General features: G+C 37.7%; 3 protein-coding genes across 4 annotated transcripts in view; 2 read left to right on the forward strand and 1 right to left on the reverse strand.

Annotated features, from left to right (window-relative positions):
• The window catches only part of MYO7B (myosin VIIB), an 85,288-nt gene extending 84,667 nt beyond the window's left edge, over positions 1-621 (forward strand). The window contains exon 25 of the mRNA XM_063306920.1: positions 263-621. The gene's annotated coding sequence lies outside the window, so the exon portion shown is untranslated. The remainder of the gene's footprint in view (positions 1-262) is intronic.
• The window catches only part of LIMS2 (LIM zinc finger domain containing 2), a 31,254-nt gene that overhangs the window by 7,114 nt on the left and 2,107 nt on the right, over positions 1-22,033 (reverse strand). Inside the window, exons 1-6 of one of the 2 annotated variants that reach the window (XM_063306922.1) lie at positions 20,049-20,135; positions 13,460-13,619; positions 12,241-12,307; positions 11,639-11,759; positions 1,795-1,944; positions 1,182-1,332 (exon numbers count right to left, since the gene is read on the reverse strand). In XM_063306922.1, coding sequence (XP_063162992.1) covers positions 1,182-1,332; positions 1,795-1,944; positions 11,639-11,759; positions 12,241-12,307; positions 13,460-13,615 — 645 coding nt within the window. In that variant the 5' untranslated portion in view covers positions 13,616-13,619; positions 20,049-20,135. Of the gene's footprint in view, positions 1-1,181; positions 1,333-1,794; positions 1,945-11,638; positions 11,760-12,240; positions 12,308-13,459; positions 13,620-20,048; positions 20,136-22,033 lie in introns of those variants that run through there. The other variant, XM_063306923.1, reaches the window with a different exon arrangement.
• GPR17 (G protein-coupled receptor 17) lies at positions 6,409-9,211 on the forward strand. Its single transcript, XM_063306924.1, has 2 exons — positions 6,409-6,659; positions 7,919-9,211. Exon 2 carries the CDS (start codon positions 7,946-7,948, stop codon positions 8,960-8,962), a length of 1,017 nt encoding a protein of 338 aa, XP_063162994.1. The 5' UTR covers positions 6,409-6,659; positions 7,919-7,945; the 3' UTR covers positions 8,963-9,211.

Below are 22,033 nucleotides of genomic sequence, written 5' to 3' on the forward strand. Positions count from 1 at the left end.
CTCCAGAATCCAGAATGTTACCTTCGTTTCACAGGATTAGTGATGGAATGTCAAATTTCATGTGAAACTAAATATTCTGAGTAACATTCATATTTGTGCTGGACTTGAATTCCAGTGCTTCTAAACATGTTCACAGTTGGTGACTCAAGAGTCACAGCAGTGACTCTTGAATCACTGCTATCACAGCAGTCCTAGGTGAATATCTGTTGGTCATAAGCAGGAAATATTATATTTTCTTTAAACATTTCCTTTTTTTATTTAGTGATAGTTCTACACTGGCTTCTCACAAACACCAACAAGGTGAAATACCAAGACATCAAAACATAACAATAACAAGAACAGAACACTCAGCAATAAAATTATCTTAAAACATTAAAAACAACTTGGATATATCTATCAAATATGAACTATACCATAACATCTGAATTACAGCATTTAAAACAGTATATGAAAGTCAATATGACCAGTAACTTATCAGTTGGTCTTCTAATGTAGTGTTAGTCACTGAATCATATTGTATGTATGTATGTTCCAACATTTGCATAGATGTCTGGTTGCCTTAATCACATTTTAATCTGATATTCTATAAAGCTATGAAATATCTTGATACGATTTACCAAAGAGAGTATATTTTTCCCTGTCTTGTTGAGATTAACATTTGTACTTATTTGTACTTGCTGTACTTATCTTGCAAAAGACAAAGAGAGATTCATTATAGCCAACCTCTTTTGAAGCACAGGAAGACTATTCATTGTTATTATTGTAAGATTTTAGTAATGGGATTTAAAAAAAAAAATAATTGTGGTCCTTCAGATGTTTCTCAATTCCTACTCCTAGTATCCTTCAACATGGATGATCCTTCAGAAGCTGGGAACTGTAGTACAGCACCATTTGGAGGGACACGATTTTCCTATCCTGATATATTGCTTAGTAAATTTATCTTTCCAGGCAGAAAACTGTGTCAGCCATTATTGTTTCATGTATTGTTTGCTATTAAAATATCTGGGACAAGGCAGGCTAGAAATCTAGCTAAATGCAAAATGAAGTTTGATTTTGATTTTGAGTATGACGCATAAAGAAACAGTGGCAGCATCTGTTCATTAAATCAGGAAAACACTCTGTGTCAGAAGTCACTGGGCAACATTGATTTCCAGCAAGCAGCAGATTTGGGAAGTGCTCACCTCAACGTGCCATTGTTTCCCTAGAGCATTGACCACTCGACCCTCAATAGGCCGGCGACAAGCCCCACAGATTGGAATGCCCATCTTGTCATGGCATGGCAGGCAGTAGAGCTCTCCTTTCAGCTCCCTGGCATCAGCGGTCAATTCCTTCCTATACACAACATTAGTAATTAAGACTTTGGGACCAACATTTGTCACTGACAGTAGGTGCTAATAGTCACTATATAGTCTAAAACAGGCACTGACCCGACTTTTTGCCAAACAAGAAAAGAGGAAAAGTTCTTAAATACAAATATACCTCCTTAGACTCCCTTTGCCTCATTATTTTTTATGACACATACTTTGGAAGAACTATTTTATAATGGTTGATCTTAGTTTTATGACTCATATTTTAAAACTTTAAATAAACAGGTTCCATCAGAAATAATGGAAATTCTAAACCATTGTCCATTAAACCTCTACAAAGGTTTTCCATAGTTTATCTAATTCATTTTGTAACTTGGAAACTTTATAACTAGCTTCTTAGTGAGTGATTCATGCTCCAAACATATCCAATTCAATTATTTACTATATAAGAGGAGGTTTATAACTCCTCAGCACATGGCCAACATACCCACAGTGGGTGCAGCTGAAATGATCCGGATGATAGGAGTCATTCCTAAACATAAGAGGCTGTTCATCAATTATCAAGTGACATTTCTGGCAAATATATTTCCCCAGGCCTTTGGCTTTCTCACGATTATGGCAAGGCCGACAGAGGTGTCTAAAGTGCAGTTGGAAAGAAGGAAGAATGTTGAGAGACATAATTCAAATAACAGTAATTTACAAACAAGTTGCTTGCTAGACTTCAGAGCTTCTCAGTCTTCATGAGAACTTTAATTCATAAACCATGTTTAAAGCTTGTGTATGATTGCATAAATGATGTTAACAGTGAACTGATCCTGGTAAATGTCAATTTTATTTTCTTCAGCCAATGAAATTTTTGTGCATCTACTTACAATTTTCTTCAGCAAAGGATCGTTACCTTGTCGTGGTGCTGGAGCTTGAGCACCTCAATGATGCCATGAGCTAAACCGTGAAGGGCCACCCAAGATGGGAAGGTCATGACAGAGAGGTCAGACTAAATGCGATCCCTGGGGAAGGTAATGGCAACCCACCCCAGTATTCTTGCCGTGAAAACTCAATGGATCAGTACAACCAGAGATATGTCGGTATACCATTGGAAGATGAGACCCCCAGGTCAGAAGATGGTCAAAATGCTACTGGGGAGGAACAGAGGATGAGTTCAACTAGCCCCAGATGTGATGACGCAGCTAGCTCAAAGCCGAAAGGATGGCTAGCGGCCGACGGTGCTGGTGGTGAACGGCGAATCCGATGTTCTAAGGATCAACACACCATTGGAACCTGGAATGTAAGATCTATGAGCCAGGGCAAATTGGATGTGGTTATTGGTGAGATGTCAAGATTAAAGATAGACATTTTGGGCGTCAGTGAACTGAAATGGACTGGAATGGGCCACTTCACATCAAATGACCACCAGATCTACTACTGTGGACAAGAGGACCACAGAAGAAATGGAGTAGCCTTCATAATTAATAGTAAAGTGGCTAAAGCAGTGCTTGGATACAATCCAAAAAACGACAGAATGATCTCAATTCGAATTCAGGGCAAGCCATCTAACATCACAGTGATCCAAATATACACCCCAACCACAGATGCTGAAGAAGCTGAAGTAGAGCAGTTCTATGAGGATCTGCAGCACCTACTGGACAACACGCCTAAAAGGGATGTTATTTTCATCACAGGAGACTGGAATGCTAAGGTGGGCAGTCAAATGACACCTCGAATTACAGGTAAGTATGGCCTGGGAGAACAAAATGAAGCAGGACATAGGCTGATAGAATTTTGCCAAGACAATTCACTCTGCATAACAAACACTCTCTTCCCACAACCTAAGAGACGGCTTTATACATGGACTTCACCAGATGGACAACACCGAAATCAGATTGATTACATCCTTTGCAGCCAAAGGTGGCGGACATCTGTACAGTCGGTAAAAACAAGGCCTGGCTGACTGTAGTTCAGATCACGAACTTCTTCTTGCACAATTTAGGATCAGACTAAAGAGATTAGGGAAGACCCACAGATCAGCTAGATATGAGCTCACTAATTTTCCTAAGGAATATGCAGCGGAGGTGAAGAATAGATTTAAGGGACTGGACTTAGTAGATAGGGTCCCGGAAGAACTCTGGACAGAAGTTTGCAACATTGTTCAGGAGGTGGCAACAAAATACATTCCAAAGAAAGAGAAGACCAAGAAGGCAAAATGGCTGTCTGCTGAGACACTAGAAGTAGCCCAAGAAAGAAGGAAAGCAAAAGGCAACAGTGATAGGGGGAGATATGCCCAATTAAATGCAAAATTCCAGAGGTTAGCCAGAAGAGATAAGGAATTATTTTTAAACAAACAATGCATGGAAATGGAAGAAGACAATAGAATAGGAAGGACAAGAGACCTCTTCCAGAAAATTAGAAACATCGGAGGTAAATTCCAGGCCAAAACGGGTATGATCAAAAACCAAGATGGCAAGGACCTAACAGAAGAAGAAGAGATCAAGAAAAGGTGGCAAGAATATACAGAAGACCTGTATAGGAAGGATAACAATATCGGGGATAGCTTTGACCGTGTGGTCAGTGAGCTAGAGCCAGACATCCTGAAGAGTGAGGCTGAAAGGGCCTTAAGAAGCATTGCTAATAACAAGGCAGCAGGAGATGACGGCATCCCAGCTGAACTGTTCAAAATCTTGCAAGATGATGCTGTCAAGGTAATGCATGCTATATGCCAGCAAATTTGGAAAACACAAGAATGGCCATCAGACTGGAAAAAATCAACTTATATCCCCATACCGAAAAAGGGAAACACTAAAGAATGTTCAAACTATTGAACAGTGGCACTCATTTCACATGCCAGTAAGGTAATGCTCAAGATCCTGCAAGGTAGACTTCAGCAATTCATGGAGCGGGAATTGCCAGATGTACAAGCTGGGTTTAGAAAAGGCAGAGGAGCTAGGGACCAAATTGCCAATATCCACTGAATAATGGAAAAAGCCAGGGAGTTTCAGAAAAAGATCTATTTCTGTTTTATTGACTATTCTAAAGCCTTTGACTGTGTCGACCATAACAAATTGTGGCAAGTTCTTAGTGGTACGGGGATACCAAGTCATCTTGTATGCCTCCTGAAGACTCTGTATAACGACCAAGTAGCAACAGTAAGAACAGACCACGGAACAATGGACTGGTTTAAGATTGGGAAAGGAGTACGGCAGGGCTGTATACTCTCACCCTACCTATTCAACTTGTATGCAGAACATATCATGCGACATGCTGGGCTTGAGGAATCCAAGGAGTTAAAATCGCTGGAAGGAACATTAACAATCTCAGATATGCAGATGATACCACCGATGGCTGAAAGCAAAGAGGAACTGAGGAGCCTTATGATGAAGGTGAAAGAAGAAAGTGCAAAAGCTGGCTTGCAGCTAAACCTCAAAAAAACCAAGGTTATGGCAACCAGCTTGATTGATAACTGGCAAATAGAGGGAGAAAATGTAGAAGCAGTGAAAGACTTTGTATTTCTAGGTGAAAAGATTACTGCAGATGCTGACTGCAGTCAGGAAATCAGAAGACGCTTAATCCTTGGGAGAAGAGCAATGACAAATCTCGATAAAATAGTTAAGAGCAGAGACATCACACTGACAACAAAGGTCCGCATAGTTAAAGCAATGGTGTTCCCTGTAGTAACATATGGCTGCGAGAGCTGGACCATAAGGAAGGCTGAGAGAAGGAAGATCGATGCTTTTGATCTGTGGTGTTGGAGGAAAATTCTGAGAGTGCCTTGGACTGCAAGAAGATCAAACCAGTCCATCCTCCAGGAAATAAAGCCAGACTGCTCACTTGAGGGAATATTAAAGGCAAAACTGAAATACTTTGGCCACATAATGAGAAGGCAGGACACCCTGGAGAAGATGCTGATGCTAGGGAGAATGCAGGGCAAAAGGAAGAGGGGCCGACCAAGGGCAAGGTGGATGGATGATATTCTAGAGGTGACGGACTCGTCCCTGAGGGAGCTGGGAGTGTTGATGACCGACAGGAAGCTCTGGTGTGGGCTGGTCCATGAAGTCACGAAGTCAGAAGCGACTAAACGAATAAACAACAACTTACAATTTTAAAAAATAAATTTCAAATAACCTTTATATGTACAGTACACACTAATGCATTTACATTTACTTTTGCAATTTCTGCTTCCCTATATAGAACATGCTCCATTTTGTTTATCTATAAAGCTGAATGCATGGATACCATGAAGAGCTGATAGATACAACTGTGCAAATACCTACTAGAAAAGAGCCAAGAAGCTCAAATTAATGCTACGCAGTCTCACAGGCTTCCTGAAAGATTGAGCAAGGTCATTTGGCCTCTAGGTCCTTATCAATAGAAAGAAGCTAATAATAAATCTCAGTTCCACAAGGCCACTGTGGATCTTGTGTTTCTTACAAGTCCCAAATAGAAAGCCCCAGTCAGCATAAGTGGAAAGGAATGTTATTAGCACACTTGCTTCACAAGCCTTCTCTGCTCTTCCTCCCTAAAGCTGAAGATACTGAGACAAGAGCTACAGTCCACAGAAAGAAAGCAGACAGCCTCCCTTTATAAATGGGAGTATGCAGCTGTGTTGCTCTCAGGATAAAGGCATCAATTTTATTCCTCACTGTGGAATGAAGCCTAATTATACAGGGCAAGACATAGAGACCCTACTGCAAGTGTCCTAAAAAGAATGCCCTCCCATTTTACTGAATAAGGGGCCTTCAGCCCTTTCTACTGACAAACCATTAGCGCCCCAGCTCATTTGGAAGCCCCTGTCTACTATCCTATAGATCCTTGTCCAGCGCAAAGCAAAGGGAGGTCTCAGAATCACAAAGCCGTTACTATGGTAGCCGTCCTTCTCACTCACATTCCCACCATTATGGAATTATCCCTTTCTGAAATGTCCTGTTGTGTCTGTAGCACTAGATTTCCCCTCCCCTTTTGCAATACTCTCCAAGACCTCTAAGGCAGCCAGAGGACTCCAAAGACACAGTGTAAAAGGCAGAGGGTTAAGAGAGAGGCTTTAATGAGCAGGGAAAACATTGGAATATTCATAAATACAACAACAATTAGCAACTCCCTCTTCCAACAGCCTAGTTGGAATGAATACTGTCTTTCACAACAGGCATGTTATCTCCCCTCCTCTTCTGTGAGCAAGATGATAAAGGACTATCACACCTAACAGAACTCTACATAGTCAGGCTCCCCTTTCACTGAACTTCCTACAGTCAACATCTGTGGAACTTTTCACAGCCGTGTTTTCTTTCCTAAATTTGCTGGCATTATAAGCAGCTCAAAGATTTTTCATCACAACTCAATCAGACTGCAAGCAGACTGCAAGAGGTAAGAACTTTGGTATCAGGGTTGAGAATTAACATCTATTAGCATTAGAAAATACAGCATTTCCTAACTTGTATGGTGCTTCCAAATGAACAGTTTCTACCATTACTGTTCAAAAGGTGTTGCCTATAATGCTAAGATAAAGAGTTGGGCATCCTACTTAATATTACTAGATGTATCCATAATAGATGGAAGATTCTTAATTAAATCTGACATTTATGAATGAATTAACCACTAATTAAAACAAATTACCTTGATATAGATATACTCTTAACTATTATAATACTCATAAAAATTTAACTGTGGGTGAATGAAGGATGAAAAAACCTGTTGCTGTTCTAAACCAGAAGTAGCTGTGATTTCTAATGCATTTCTTAAGACATTCCTTAATAGAGAACTGAATACAAACAAAAGGCAATCTGCTGCATGCCTAGAACTTGGGAATGTCTGTTCAAGCTTCATTAAAATATAAAGTAATATTAACTTTTTTTGCTGCAGAGGAAGTCCTTTATCTTTTTTGAAATGTCTGGAACCCTCAGTGGTCAACTTGAGGAATTAACACTTGATATTAGTACAAAGTGTTCTGTGTTCCAAATATTACTACAGTTAGATCCAAATAATACTTTTACATTTATATGATTTCTATACTTCTCATTACATCTAAAGATTTGAATAAGTTTAACCACAGGAACACAAGCTTTTATATACACAAGTCTTTATATAGCATTTATTTTCAAAGACTTGTCTACAAAGCACTTTGATAATCAAACTAATATATAACAAATGGTTCAGGCAATGCACAGTATATACCACTTCTTTGGAATTGCAAGTGAAAAATATATACATAATATATTATAAAAACATAACATAATATTGCATATTATGTATAGGGCTAATTCGGGTTTTATACTTGTTACAGCTAGGACAATTTGCTGAAATATGGCTAACCAAAATTTTAAAAATAGGACATCCTCTATCAGAATAGTACCTAATTTACACGATAGTTTATAAAAAGTGTAGCCAGGATCTGTGTGCCCATATGTAATGTTTTTGTTTATGCATCTAATTCTAGAGGATCTTCCAATTATCTGGAGGTAGCTTTTTCAAAAGCCTGGGAATGAGGTTGTCGGATGAAGCCTAATCAACACCCAATAGCAAGGAAAACAAACAGCAAGCTTTGCTAGTTCATATAATAAATAATAAAACACAGATTTCTTGGCACTGTAATATTTTTATCCAGCTTTATTTATTTGGTATTTCAGGTTCACATTCAGGACCTGTTGTGAGGAATGAACAGCCAAGCAGACTCTTCAGGCCTGTTACTCAACATCTCCCTGGCAAGTTCAGAGCAATGTGGCAAAGAGAGTCACATGGAAAACATCCTTTTTGCTATTTTCTACCTTCTCAATTTCATCCTAGCCTTTCTGGGCAACGTTCTAGCACTCTGGCTTTTCATCCGGGACCAAAAATCAGATACCCCTGCCAACGTTTTCCTGATGCATCTGGCTGTAGCCGATCTGTCTTTTGTGCTCATTTTACCAACTCGGTTGGTCTACCACTTTTCAGGCAATCACTGGCCATTTGGAGAGCTTCCCTGCCGACTCACAGGGTTTCTTTTCTACCTCAACATGTATGCCAGCATCTACTTCCTCATGTGCATCAGCATCGATCGCTTCTTAGCTATCGTGCATCCTGTGAAGTCCCTCAAACTCCGCAGGTCCATCTATGCTCATTTGACCTGTGCTTTCCTGTGGGTTATAGTGGCTGTGGCCATGGCACCACTTTTGATCAGTGTGCAGACAGTTGAGATGAACAACACTACCATCTGCCTCCAACTCTACAGAGAAAAGGCATCACGCCATGCTCTTGTATCACTGGCTGTAGCATTTACTTTTCCATTTTTTACTACAGTAACTTGCTATTTACTGATCATACAAAGCCTGAAGAAGGGGCACCGCATTGAAAATCATTTAAAGGAAAAAGCCATCAAAATGATCATCATGGTTCTTATGATCTTCTTGGTCTGCTTTGTGCCCTATCATATCAATCGCTACATTTATATCCTCAATTATGATGGTGTGAAGACTTCTTGTGAAATGCAGCGGATCCTGGCACTTGGCAATCGCATTACTTCCTGCCTCACCAGCTTAAATGGCGCCCTAGATCCCATCATGTATTTCTTTGTTGCTGAAAAGTTTCAAGAGGCTTTGTGTGGTTTGTTTTGCAGCAAAAGAGCTGTGAGGTTACCTTCAAGTTATGATGGGAAAACAAATGACAGCTCTTTAAGTGCTAAATCTGAACTGTAAATACATGAAAACAAATATTTCCTCAACAAAACTTTGCTTTAATTCCCTAGAAAGCAGAACAGCTTTTCTCCAAAAGCACAAGATCTAATACTTAATTTTTAAGGAAACAAGGCATATACAACAATCTAACTGGGGAGGGGTAGTGAGGTGGTAGATGGCTGCCACTTCCAAAGCCCTGCAGTTCCCTGCTGGCCAGGATGGATGGTATCTCCCATTTTTCCCCTTCTACTAGCATTTTTTAAGGTTTTCTTCAGGGCGGGGCAGGGGGGAGGGGATTAACTATAATAGCTACAGAGACTATTGGGAAACATAGTTGTTCTGATTCCCTGGAATACTCTTTTGAGTGTAACTGTCAGTGGAAATATTGCCACCAAAAGATCTTCTCATAAACATAATTTGGGCCTACAGACTATTAAGAGGCACCTATCCCTTATCATAACCATTTCAGGAATCAGATCAGGGTGTTTGAAATTATGAATCTTGTGATAATTTTTGCATAGCAAGTAGTAGCAAGTTATAATTCTATTAGGATATAGATTGAAATTCCAATGAACAAAAGTTTAGTAACTTCTCCAAAAAAATAGATTTTCATAGGTGATAAAATAATTGACCATCTAAAACATTCAAACAGTGGATAGTGAAGTTTCAGTAATATTCAGGAGCTGTCCAATCCTATTTTGTGCAGTCTACAATATAACAAGGGAAGGAGGAATTCAGCCCAAAAGCTGTTCAGCGTTTAAGTCTACAGTACAAACTTTTGAACAGTTTATGAATGTGGGGTTTAGTTTAAAACAACGTTACAATAGTCCCACCATAGCTGCAGAAGATTACAAAAACTGCTGATTCTTTTGACTACACATCAGACGGAATAAATTATAAATATCGTGTTAGAACAAAGTGCTGTTTATTACAGCTTTGGCTGTAGATACCATTTTCAATAGCAGTGACTGCACAAACCACATTTTATTTTATGTGCAGATTTTTATATGACTGAATATGGTTAATGAATTCTTAGAAAGCTTGCTACAAATTATTAACTTAATTCAGTTTAACAATTTAAAATGTAAGTCATGCTGGTGCACTTAGCCCTATGTAATGTAGACTGTGTCTGCCATAATGTCTTAGCACAGCCTTTCTCAACTTTCTGACCCTGAAGGAACCCTTGAAATATTTTTCAAGCCTCAGGGAATCCCTGCACATTCAGGCTCACATATAGGCCAGAAGTTACAAAATTATTATATTCGTTTCATGTGTAGGCCTGTATATATGCATTAACAGTGTTCTTAAACTAAAAATAAAGAATGAAACGTACCTCTTTAATGTGAAGTTGCCCAAATTTGAAATAATTTTTTAAATAAATCATGATCACCCAGGGAACCCCTAGTGACCTCTCGTGGAGCCCTAGGGTTCCATGGAACCCTGGTTGAGAAACCCTGTCTTAGCAGAACACTTATCATCTGAGGCTGGAGCAACTGTGCTGGTACCTCTGTCTCCTTTACTTTGCCAATATAACATTGCTGCAATTCTATCACAACAAGTCTGTACTTTCATGTTTATGATCTTCCTACATATCAGATCCTAGTCAATTTCTAATGTGCAACTAATCAGTAATGTTTTCTGGTATGTTTAGAACTTATGCACAAAAATGTTTAGCTGTAACAGTGTAGATTCATCCCATTTGTCTTTTAGCAGTTCAATTCTAACTGTTTTCTAAACTGAAGTTTGCTGTGACCACAAATACTTAATATCTACTAAAAGAAGGGCACAAGGACTGCCTTTTTAAAAAAATTTTTTTTTTAGTAATCTAAACTTTATTAGCCAATACAGCACAGAAATATAAAAACATAAAGATAGGTTCAGAGGATTCACAAACAAATAAAACAAGCAACTTTCCAATAATTATTTTCATTATGGAAAATAATATAAATGCTAAGAATAGGATTTGCTAAGAATAGGAATATGCTAGAAATCTGAAAATTGCTGCATGGTATTTCTATTCTATTCTGTTCTGTTTTTTAAAAAATGATTTTTGCATTTGTCCTTTTACTTTTATTTTCTTTATATTCAAATTTATACGTAAAAACTTATACTTAAAAACTTATATTTCTTACATAACTGGAAATATATTCAAAAGGAGAATAAAGAAATTTTGTTTTATTGTTAAGCAAAATTCTGACTATCCCCCAACTGATTGTTGGTAAGTATTATCCAATTCAATATAGATATATTTATATAGCCTCTTGCTACTTCCTGGCATTTTGTCTAAAACAATTACCATTTTGAGAATGGCTGCCAATACATTCATTCTCCAGACTTTTTAGAGACATACCTCCCTTTCCGTAACATATCTCTAGTCTATATAATGCATTCAACTTCACATTTACTTTCCATGCCTATCTCATCAGCTATTGAACATTTTAACATTAAAAAATACAGTCACAGTTCACATGCTAATATTTTTGTGTGAAAAGGAGCTGAGTGTATTTTGAAAAATGTGTTCTGTACATACATGCAAACTGCATCTGAAAACCATACACTTTTATTAATTCCGCCTTACCTATAACTTCCTCTACAGAGTGGGAAGTGGCCTGCACTCCTGAAGTCCTAATACAAATTCAAGGTGCCCTTTATCATCTCAAGAATTATTTCCTATTTGTGCCCTCTATCTATTCTTACCTGCCAGCATTCTTCACAAAGCCCAAATCAGCAAGAACTACATCACAGAGTTCACAACGAAAGCATTCGGGGTGCCAATTATTGTTCATTGCTTTGATGACTCGGCCAATGATGAACTCACCTTGAAACAGAAATAGCACACTTCATAATTCAGTTCAGAAGACTCCCTGCTCTTGAGAATTCCATAGTAATAGTTGTGTGACAAAATCATTTGTAAGTATTTTTACGTCTGCTTTATTACAGTAATGAGAAACTGAAGAGGAGTAAGACTAACTTGCTCAAGCCCACTAACTGAGGCAAAGCCAAGTTTGTTAGGTGCACAACTAATATCTATTCCACTGAACCACAAAGATTCCCCTATAAGGTTTTGAATTTCAGGATTTTTTTAAAAAAAGCTAAATGTTTCCATGTAATATTTTTGTTCTTACCTATGACCCCTGGAGTCATAAATAAATAATAAATAATACTTTCATCTTAATTTGCTCTCTACTGCCTCCCCTCAATAAGTCAGTTATAGAACACTCAGAATTTCACAACTGGATAGTTTACAAATGTTGTTAATAAACAAACAAAAATAGATTTAAATAATTTGGAAATCTCACCACATTCCCCACAGCATGGTGCAAATAGCATCTGGAAGTCATGCTCACAATATTTTCTCCCTTCAAACTGTAAGAGAGATGCAGGAGAAGGTATCTTTATCAAATATTCACCACAGAAACAACTGTAGACAGTGCTGGTGCAAAGAAATTGAATTGTTGTTACTATCTGGGGGATCTTGCACCACTGCTCCTTACTTTCTGGAAGCTCATTTCAAAACATTCTTCCACCTTCAAATCTTCAAGAGCATTTTAACACATGCTATTATAACTGTAACTTCAATTAGATTTTTAGTAATAGTGCTCTCACCTTTGATCATCTCACTTTGCTAGTTACAGTCTCTGACTTTAAATATAATGCCTTTTTCACTGGCAGTAAAGATATTCTTTAATGTATAAGAGATAATACAACCTGATCTTCTGATGTCTTGCTCTGCATTTTTATCAAATCAATAACATTTTTAAAAAATCAAAGGAAGGGAGATATAACTGGATCAATAATATTTTTCTTTGAACTCTGGTTTTGTTTGGAGACCACACTTATCAATAATTTAGTACTAGATTAAGAAAAAGCCTGTCTTGTTTTCTCTTCCTTCTGTTTAACTATCATGGCTCCTAATTTTAACTGACTACAGTGTAGCATTATGCTTAAAGCTGGATAAACTATGGTTACTCTTAACTATGGTTAACATGTAGGCTTTCATGCCTGATTTATGACATTGGCTTACAGTCATCCCAGAAAAAAATTAATAATTATTTAATATTTGGTTTTGTAATGTTCAATTAATGTTCACAGAAACAAAAGCTTCCAATATCCCCTTTGTAGTTGTGCTAGAGGATGTGAGTGGAACACAGGATCGTACACTCTAAAACTGTAATTTCTCTCTAAACTGTAATTTAGCATAATCTTAAATCACGCTGACTAGAAATTTTTTAATTCTAACCCCAAAATTTCTCCAAGATTCTAAGCTGAAGAAAACTAGTTTAGCACTGTACCTGAACTAGTCGTTGTTGAACTTTTCTAGTCACTTGTCTTAGAAAGTGAGACCTTGTTGAAAGTTGGATATTAAAAATTACATATGGAAGAAAAGGGAATTGGAACACTAAGATTAGACCTGAGGCAATCATATACACCATAGAAAACAGTTCAATCAAACTTCTCAGTCAGTGAAGGAAAAAAACTAAGCAACTTTCCAGACTATTAGAAGTATAATAAACTCACATCATAGAAGAGGCCATCTGGAAACTGACGAAAGCATTGAGCACAGACAAAGCAGTTTTCGTGATACAGTTCTCCATTGCTGTTTACAATTCGTTCAGTAGGATCAAAACGGGCTCGACAGCGTTCACACACAGCATTTGCAAGGGCATCTGACATATTACTGAGAAACAAAAGAGAAAAATGAAAAAATAAACAAAAGTCCATTTTTATACATTTATTTAGATTCAGACACAGTGGAGAAGCCAACTATAAAAATTATCAGAAGATAAATATTTAAGGTTAGTGGTTATGGACTTCAATTGTGAGTTTATCTGACTCTAAAGGTGCAATCCTACGCATATTTAACAGGGAGTAAATTCATAATTGGACTTCTCAATCTGTAACCTTTTATAGTATTGAGTGTTAATATGTACTGGTCTTTGACTGGTATAAAGATACTTGACTTGACAACTGACTGACTTATAGAAACTATACTGGCTCCATAGTCCTAGAAGTATTATTATTAATAATTAGATTTGAATACTTCCTATCCACCCAATAAAAATTATGCTTAAGAAACTAAATAAAAAGAAAAAAATATCAGATAAAACTATTGAATATAACATTCAAAACAAAACATAGTAACCGCAAACCTAATCTTTAAACAATAACAAACACCCTTACTAACCAATCTCCAAAACTAAGGTGAAAAAGGTGTTTCTTACCCACTTTCTGAAAACAAAGAGACCAGTTGTGATTCCAGAAGAAGTGTGTTCAAAAACTGGGGAGGCCCAATCAGCTTTTTGCTGCAAGCTAAACAAAGAAGCCTCTGCAAATGGGTCCCTTAAAGGGGTTCTCCTGCAGGGTTGTAACAGGACAAGTGGCATTCTCATTGATAATCTGGCTCAAACAGTCTATGCCTTCAAAGCTTAAAAATCCTGAAATAAGCCCAGAAAACCTTTAGCAACCAGTGCAGATCTTTTGATCTAAGCATGCTGTGATTATGATACTGTGCACAGCTTTGTAGCCTACTGGTCACAGTTTGCACCAAAAGAAGCTTCTAGATCAGCTTAAAAATCTGAAATAAGCCCAGAAAACCTTTAGCAACCAGTGCAGATCTTTTGATCTAAGCATGCTGTGATTATGATACTGTGCACAGCTTTGTAGCCTACTGGTCACAGTTTGCACCAAAAGAAGCTTCTAGATCAGCTTAAAAATCTGAAATAAGCCCAGAAAACCTTTAGCAACCAGTGCAGATCTTTTGATATAAGCTGCTGTGATTATGATACTGTGCACAGCTTTGTAGCCCCATGACAGCTGGGGGATTCTAGGAATTGAAGTCCACACATCTTAAGGTTGCCAAGGTTGAGAAACACTGGTCTAGATGCTCTTAAAGATTCTTCTTACAGATAACACATTGTAATTACGGAATCATGTTGTTACCGAAGCACAGATAACCACTGCAAGGACCAAAGGATTCAAGAAAGGATGCTGTTGGTACACAAAACGTAACCGTGACAACACACTTCTTGCCACTTCTCCCACCTGAACATCCAGGAACAGTGCCTGATCAAGGAGCACTGCCAACGCATGGACTTGGTCTTTTGGGGGATGTCAGTCCTTTGCAAAACAAATGAACCCCACTTTTGAAGTCTGATTGTCCGCTGACAAATAATACCTCATTAATTAAAGGTATTTGATCTGCTTTCCTTTAAAATATTTTAACTGTTGATTAAGCAGCTGCTAAGCACAACCTGATTCTATAGTGTGGTATGACTTGGCCGGTAAGACATTTTCACACATTTGTGATGCCTGGCTGAAAACATATCCTACATTTCATGTTCTGTTAAAATTACCTCACAGGGATGATGTTGCAGGAATAAATAAGAGGAAGGAGCAATATATATGCCACTTTGCTCCTGAGTGAAAGGTAGGATATAAACTAATAAATAAATATCACTAGAATATCTTCCTCTCCCTATTCAGTAAACACTAAATGTAACCATTCTCTTTCCTATACAGTATTGGTTAGGCTCTTTACAACTAATATGCTGGTTTATGTATTCAGCTCTACATGCCATTTTCGCTATATAATTACTTTTTCTTTTGTTTGTAAAAAGCAACAAAGTATTAATTTTGCTGCAATAGATTAACACAGCTACCTCTCCCATTACTGGTCTTTTTTGTGTATGTACTATATGTAAAATAATCTTTTTAATTCTTTGAGATTTTATGCTTGTTTCAGCTTTCTTGTTGTTTGTGAAGGTGACTACTTATTAACTTTTCTCCAAGATTTGTGAATTGTGAGGCCATGAGCTTAATGGGCCAGAGATCCCTTGGACTAAAGTATATTGGAAGTATTATCAGTATATCCTACTGATGCTTTCAACTTTTATGCTAACTGTTCAAAGCAAGGACTGCCAAAATAACTGAAAAGCATTAATAAAGTAAAGATGAGAGAGAGAGATTTTCATGACACAAATATCATTCCAGATGAGTGCTATGTGAAAAACTAAGTGCCACAAGAAACAGCAGTGAAAACTTCCATGAAGGAAAACATGATCTGCATCTTGGCAGAGCCATAGTTATGCCTTTTGTTACTTCTGACCTTACAAGCATTTCTGGATTTTCACACTGCAGCACTCATCCAACCCACACAGCCACCTACTTGCAAAAGGCTAAAAATGTCAAATAGTAAAGTATTTCTTGTATTAGAACAGCAGCAAGCTTTCATAACTTACATTAGGAGTTAAAGATAGGAGTTAAACGTCTTCCAACAAAATGGACACCCACACAACTTTATCAAAAAGCGTCTAATCACACAACCCGCTACAGCACAACCAACACAACCCATGAAAAGGATAACACTACCACACATCAAAAACATCTCAGAAACAACCAACAGACTATTACAACTGCACGGCATCACCATAGCACACAAACCAACTAAAGCCCTCCGAAACATCTTAAGCAGACCAAAAGACCCAGTAGCCCAAGGAAAAAAAACAGGAGTCATCTACAACATACAGTGCAAGGACACACTGGTAGAAGACCAGCAGAGCGCATCCACGAACACCAACTAGCTCTCAGAAGACATGACAAAAACTGCTTAATCTCACCACACACGGAATCAACCAGTTTCAATTGGGAAACTATTAGCATCTTTGTTGTTGTTGTTTATTCGTTTAGTCGCTTCCGACTCTTCGTGACTTCATGGACCAGCCCACGCCAGAGCTTCCTGTCAGTCGTCAACACCCCCAACTCCCCCAGGGACGAGTCCGTCACCTCTAGAATATCATCCATCCATCTTGCCCTTGGTCGGCCCCTCTTCCTTTTGCCTTCCAGTCTCCCTAGCATCAGCATCTTCTCCAGGGTGTCCTGTCTTCTCATTATGTGGCCAAAGTATTTCAGTTTTGCCTTTAATATCATTCCCTCAAGTGAGCAGTCTGGCTTTATTTCCTGGAGGATGGACTGGTTGGATCTTCTTGCAGTCCAAGGCACCCTCAGAATTTTCCTCCAACACCACAGTTCAAAAGCATCGATTAGCATCTTAGACTAAGCCAAATCCAAAAATGCTAGGGAATTCCTGGAAGCTTGGCATTCAGACAAATCAGCCGTCAACAGGCACACAGGTAAACCACATTTACACACCATTCAAAAGAGACAATAAAAAAACCTAGGAACAAAACAAAAAGACTAGAATCCCTCCAGCAGCCAACATTCAGATAAGCAGGGATCAGCACCAAACAATCAGGCAGAAAATAATATTCTAATCAAGGAACCACCAAAACTGTCAGGGCAAGCTATGGGATATAAACAGGCAGCAAGCCCTACACTGATGATGTTACCTAATGTGGTAATGAAACATCTGCAAGCAAACAACCAAGCTCAGAGAGCACCAAGAACTCCACAATTCAAAGTTAAAGATAACTTCCCTAACTTTATAAGAATGAAAGAGTCAGTTAATTAACAGAGATTGCTGAGTGTTCTATTTCCAAAGTATCTTGGAATATAGATAGGTACATAATAAAAAATGAATAAAATCTAACGAGACAAATAGATTACCACAATGACATTAAGGTCTGAAGTAATACTACTATATAAAATATTAAAATAGAATATTCCAAACACCCATTAAAAAATTATAAGCAGTCCTTGCAAATGCTATGATCTATAACCATTGGGGAAAAATATCAGAAAATACATACTTTGTAGATATATTAAGGCCTGAGTCCTTTCATTCTTGTCTCAGCCTTTGCTACAACTACTGAGGCTGTCCAATTTCTACTCCTTGAGTTTAAAAAGCATAAACCCATCATTTCTGCCCTATAAACTTGACTGCCTAATAGTATATTCCAGGCTAGAAGTAATATATGCCAGAAACTAGTTTTCTCCAGCCAGCCTGATCTGGAATATATACTTTAAGGTATACAGACAAGGTCAAAGGCAGGAAAATGGAGAGCTCTGAAAATTGCCATATGGGTTGTTTTATGTCACTTCACAGAACTTCACCCCTATTAGTATTTCCAAGCCGAAGGACTGTACAACACAAGTTGACTGATGTCTACACCAGCGGTAGAAGTAAGCAGAGCAACCAGACCAACTGTTTAGAGGGATGCTATGGAGACAAACTCAGCACAGAAGGAAAGGGAATTGGGTACTAGGCAGATCCCAAGTTTGCTTTCTTCCCGATCTTTTAAGCTGGAGGAAGTGCTGATTGGCTCATTGACACTTTTCAGCAGCTGTAGGGAGGACAATTACAGACCACTTCAAAGATGATTCTAGGGGTCTGGGGAATGTTTGAGTGAATGAAGATGACTATATAGCAGTACATTTACCTTGAATGTAACTAGCTCAGGAGGATCTAGTTGTGGCCCTTTTGGGATTGGGATAATCTCGCAATAGTGACTCATTAACTCACAGCATGACTTTGTGCTTTACATGAGGCTGCCTTGAAGATGACACACAAGCTGTAACTGGTCCAGAATTCTGTGACCTGACTGCTGATGGGAAGAAGTAGATTTGTTTATGCAATATATATGGTGGGGTTGTTACACATACTGAGAGATTAATGACCAGAAACCAAGAAGGCCAACGCTCCTGTATATTTTAGGTAGAAGACAGATGCCTAGTAAGCATGTTTTTTTCATTCTTGTATAATGAGATGGATCAGCCAACAATTTATTTCCATAAAGTTATACTGAGACACAAAATCTTGTTATCTGAGCTCCCATTAGAGTTATTCTAGTGTAATACCTATTACAGACTATATGTCATGAGTAAGGACACTATAGTTCCAACCCATCAAATCCCTCTGTACCAAAGTAGAAGGGGCCATATAAATTGTTATGTACAGCACGTAATTTTATTTCTATAGTGTTTTTCCTAAACACCTCAGAATGGTTTACATTAAAATTTAAACCAAAGTATTTTAAAGGTAAATACTGTAAACAGATAAAAAAGATAAAAATCAAATAAAAATGTAAAATTATTAAATATTAAAAGAGACTGAAAACAGGGATTTATAGCTTCCTTGAAAGCCTCTTAAGGGAGTAGACCCTTGATACCTACATGGGCTGCTTTCTACAATTTAGGAGTAATGATTAAGAAGACCATTCCTAAGCCATTACTAGATAAGCTGGAGGCACCCAATACAGATGTCTCTGATTATCTTAACATTGGGGATTATACAGAGAAAGGAATTATCTCGAACAACTCAAACTTTAGGTATTTTGGGTTTTAAACTGATAGCCAATACTTTATAGTTTGTCTGGAAGACAACCCCATTTCCTGAGGAAAAAATTATATGAATAAATAGATTTGGCTATCATTTATTTATCATAGCATATTGATAATAACCATCATCCAAACTCCTGATGACCTCACCTAGTGGTTTCACATATGTGTTAAAAAAGCATTAAAACTGACTAAAGTTTTAAACAGCATATTACACTTTTACGCAGTAACCTGCTGTTTGGCCAATGATTGTAAATGCCTCACTATACATGAAATTTTCCATTAAGGAGAAAGGAAACATTTGTTTGTCTGAACTATGCATATACATACATACATACATATCCCCTGAACAATTTCTAAAGATCACCAAACTTTTACAAGGCAGCTTTTCTTGTATTTCAAAGACAGAAAATATGCCCTGGAACATGTTGCCCTGCTTCAAAGGATTAAAACCCTGTTTCTTTTGCCGTATGATCATACATGCTGAACACAAAGAAAAAGTAAACAATAACTTTAAATAAAAAGTATTGATAATACTGTAAACTTATTTTAGATGGAAAAAAGTATCATTTGATTCTTGATGTCAAGTAAGGTTCAATCAATTATTACAAGATGCAGAGATACTCTTTAAGTTTATTTATACAGGGCCTGTTACCATACCATCCTATTATCTATTTTAATTTCAAGGGATGAAGTTTTCCATAGCTGGTTTCCTGTTTTTGTACAAAACTGATACTATCAGAGCCAAAGACACACTTCCCTCAAGCAAAATTTCAAACCTGGTTTTCTTTACTTCCTGCTTCAAAGTAAGTCAGAGCAAACACTCTAAATATATCAGTGACTATCAGTCTGAGGAGGTATCCCAATAACCTACCCTAATGTCCCAGCTGCCCTCTCTTTCTCATCATTCAGTAATGACACTGTGCCACTCAGGCGCTCTTGTCGGCGTTGGTAGAGTTTGGAAGATGCTAGACCCCGAAGCCTCACACCAGCCATGGTTCTTACCGCTGGGAAGAAAACTGCACGAGGATAACAGAGCAGCAACTCTGAAGTAGAAACTCACAAGGTTCAGGAAATGGGTTTCTTCCAGAAAAACTGTCTTCTTATATTTGCTAATTAAAAGAAGTAAAGTCCATTCTTCTTATACACCATTTTCTGCTCAGGAACTGTATAGATTTCTTGCCTTACTTCTTTCTTCAATCCATCCCATTAATAACAATGTTGTGAATTCAGAATTATTGTACTTGTTCAGAGCCATTTAACAAACACTGAATTTCAAAATCTTATTCACCTTAATTCCCTCACTAAAAATCACAGAAATCATAAAACTGAGCCATCTCAGGAAAAAAAGCTACAAGATTTTTAATAGTAGATATTTCATCAGTAAATAATAATAATAATAATAATAATAATAATAATAATAATAATAGAAATATATCCTTTAGTATCAGCCTTCCTTAACTAGTTTTCTATTATTCATGCCCTATCTACAGTTCTTTATGTCACTTGAATAAAAAGTGCTGGAAAAAAGCAGAGTGACTTTGAAACTCACTCCAAAAATCACATACCAGTAAAATATCAAGAAGCTCAATAAAGAAACATTTTACATTCCTACTCCCCCACCCCCTATACATAAACTCTGGACACAGAAAAGTTACTGACTCAAGCTGTTGTTTACTCCACACCCACTTTGAAAGAAGGATCATATTGCACAAATCAGTCTTAATTCTGAAGTTTAAATTGTTTTGGTGATCCGGTCCTCCTTGTCGTTCTCTCATTTATCTATTGCTCTGTTATCTTTTGTTATCATATTTTAAGTGAGGTTGCTTATTATTATTCCTTATTCTGTCTGTATAAATTTTTTTAAAAAAACACTTTAACAGAAACAAACTGGAGTAGAGTATCAAACTCTAACAATATGCAAGCACCTAAAAAGTTATTTTTAACAATTAAAAAAACTCCCTTCTCACCCCTATGGGTGGTATGTGTTTTCCTCAACCTCGGGTCCTCTACCAGAGGCCTGGGAGTTTGAGGGTTCTGCACAGTATCTTAGCTGTTCCTAGCACTGCACTCTTCTGGACAGAGAGCTCTGATGCTGTTCCTGGATCTTTTGGAGCCTCTCTCCCTGCTTGGGAATCACAGCCCCGAGTGCCCCTACCACCACTGGGACCACTTTGGCCTTCACTTTCCACATCCTCTCTAATTCCTCCTTCAGGCCCTGGTACTTCTCCAGCTTCTCATACTCCTTCTTCCTGATTAGCTAGCTAGCTAGCTATCTTTTGGTTTTATAAAGATTGTTGGAAGCAGTAATACTATCTTTTAGAGCAATCATTGCCAAGGGTTCAGCATAGTAGCCTGACAGATTCTCTGGTTTCTGCACTCATTATTCTCACAGATCTGGAAGTGAAAATATCTTGGGTGTGCCCATTATCTAATTTGCTATTATCATACATAGCCATGATAACATGCCTTAAATCAAAGGGTCCTATCTTTTATCTCTTAAATCCCACGAGTCATCTATTAAATGACCAAGGTTCACCATAGTATGGAAAAATGTCAAGTTTTCCCCAATAAGAACCATTATATGTTTACAGGCATTCTGTTATATTTATCACATTGACTCACCCATACTACTTTACCAGTCTGTCCTACTGTCATAATCCATTAATCATGGGTAACAAGACTGATTTGGCAACCACAGTTTCAAAAGATGTGGTAATTTATAACAGAACAGAGACAGAAATACTACGTCATTAACAATGACATTTTTTAAATAGTAGGCATTTAATTTTTTGTTTGGAAGTATTTATTTTATTAATTTTCTATCCTGACTTTATTATTTTTATAAATAACTCAAGG

This window comes from Candoia aspera, chromosome 6 (assembly GCF_035149785.1).
Source record: "Candoia aspera isolate rCanAsp1 chromosome 6, rCanAsp1.hap2, whole genome shotgun sequence".
Lineage (NCBI taxonomy): Eukaryota > Metazoa > Chordata > Lepidosauria > Squamata > Boidae > Candoia > Candoia aspera.